General features: G+C 24.1%; 1 protein-coding gene across 1 annotated transcript in view; it reads left to right on the plus strand.

The window, feature by feature from the left end:
• Window positions 413–1952, plus strand: part of LOC107625553 (alcohol dehydrogenase 2-like) — a 58699-nt gene continuing 57159 nt past the window's right edge. Inside the window, exons 1-2 of the mRNA XM_016328220.2 lie at window positions 413–664; window positions 889–1025. Coding sequence (XP_016183706.1) covers window positions 496–664; window positions 889–1025 — 306 coding nt within the window. The 5' untranslated portion in view covers window positions 413–495. The remainder of the gene's footprint in view (window positions 665–888; window positions 1026–1952) is intronic.

The following is a 1952-nucleotide window of genomic DNA, read 5'->3' on the forward strand; positions in this document are numbered from 1 at the left end:
TTTGAAATTGTTTTTAATAAGGATAAATAATAATAAGATATGTTTGTTTATTATATATATTTTTGGGAATAGAATTTTAATTTTTAAAGTAACCTCAATATATATCGATAGAAGAATAATGAGCTATTTGATACATACATAATAATTGAGGAATATAATAGTAATTTTACATCTTAGTTTTTGTGAGAATAAAATTTAATATATATTTTAGACAAAAATTACATTTGAAAATAAATCCTAAAAGTCAAATTTTGAAACTTCAATCAAACATGAAAATAATATATTTTCATCATAAAAAAAAATTAATAATGAATTAAAATTTCTTAAATCAAACTTACACTTTAAATTTTCTTTATGATGTTGTGTTTTACGCTTTTCCCTTTTCTTTGGTTAGGTAGTTATATATAAATATATATAGGTAAGGAGAAGAAGAGAAAACGAAGCATATGATCAGCTAAGTAGGCACCTTTAATTTTAATTAGCTTGTAAAAGAAAATGCATAGTCTTCAGAAGCAACGAAGTTTATTATTTCAGTACCTGCGTTCATCACCAAACAGCAACAATATTATTCATAATTATTCAAAAATGATTCTTTCATCATCTTCTTCTTTATTATTAGCCTCTAACTTTTCTTCCACTGCAGGCAAGGTCATTCCTTGCAAAGGTATGATAAAAAAAACAAAAATTCTCAAACTTATTATTATTGTTTCCCTTCATTCCCTTCTAATAATTTCCATATATTGGTTAAAATGGGCGTAATAATTTATGAAATGATATATTAAAAGATTATAACGATTTAATTATTATGTGTCATTATAATATTGATTATTTTTTCTCATTAAAAATTAATGGTATTTAATTTCTCTATATATATGAATGGATATGCAGCTGCAGTTGCATGGGAAGCAGGGAAGCCATTGGTGATTGAAGATGTGGAGGTTGCTCCACCACAAGCCAAAGAAGTAAGGATTAACATCAAATATTCATCACTTTGCCACACTGATCTATACTTCTGGGAATCTAAGGTTAGATTCAATTCATATATGCTAAGCTTTCTTTAAATCTTCATGAAACTAGTATTTTGATTCACCCAAAAGTAATTTGATTCATATCCTCAATACTTGGTTATTTTTTTTCCTCTGACATATGGTAAATATTTGGTTGTTAATATATTCCGGATTTTTTAATTACTTTTTTTGTAAGATAAGTAACAAAAAATTTAATTCTGCATGTATTTAGTTCGTTACGAGATAATTAATAAGATTATATTTTTTTTAAATAATTTCTCGTTCATATATAGTACAAATGAAATATATGTAGAGAAAGTCTAAGAGACCAGCTATTTTTGTGCTTTGTGGCCAATATTTAACCATCAAAAGAAAAGTGAGTGATCTCCCACCATTAGATGTAATATCACACCATTAAAAATACTATTAATGACCAATTAATGATTACAAAACATAAAAGTTACTGTCCCCTAGCACTCCTCATATATTTATAATTATATTATTTAAACTGCTAATAGAATAATATGATATTTTACTATATAATTTGGATCAATTTAAATTATTTAATTTAAATCAAAATGAATTCATATAATAGTAATCAATAAAATTTAAAATGTAGATTGAATTCACGCAATCAATCATAACCATTCGCAGAAAGTAACAAAATTTAAAATGAAATAAATGATGTAGTTGAAAATTAACTTCCTAAATAATGGATTGCAGCTTGATAGTCACACATTGCAATTTTTCCGCTTACTAGCACCGAAACTCATGTCTATTGAAACCTCTTCTAAAAAATAGTTTAAATTTGTGAATTTTTTTTAAATCCGTACAAATTTTAATAATTTAAATTGAACGAAATTAAAAAAAAATTTAAATTAATATAATAAAACTTATAATTTTTTGAATAAAATTAAATTAAATTATAAATAAAAATTAAACATA

Source organism: Arachis ipaensis, chromosome B02, assembly GCF_000816755.2.
Source record: "Arachis ipaensis cultivar K30076 chromosome B02, Araip1.1, whole genome shotgun sequence".
Classification (NCBI taxonomy): Eukaryota; Viridiplantae; Streptophyta; class Magnoliopsida; order Fabales; family Fabaceae; genus Arachis; species Arachis ipaensis.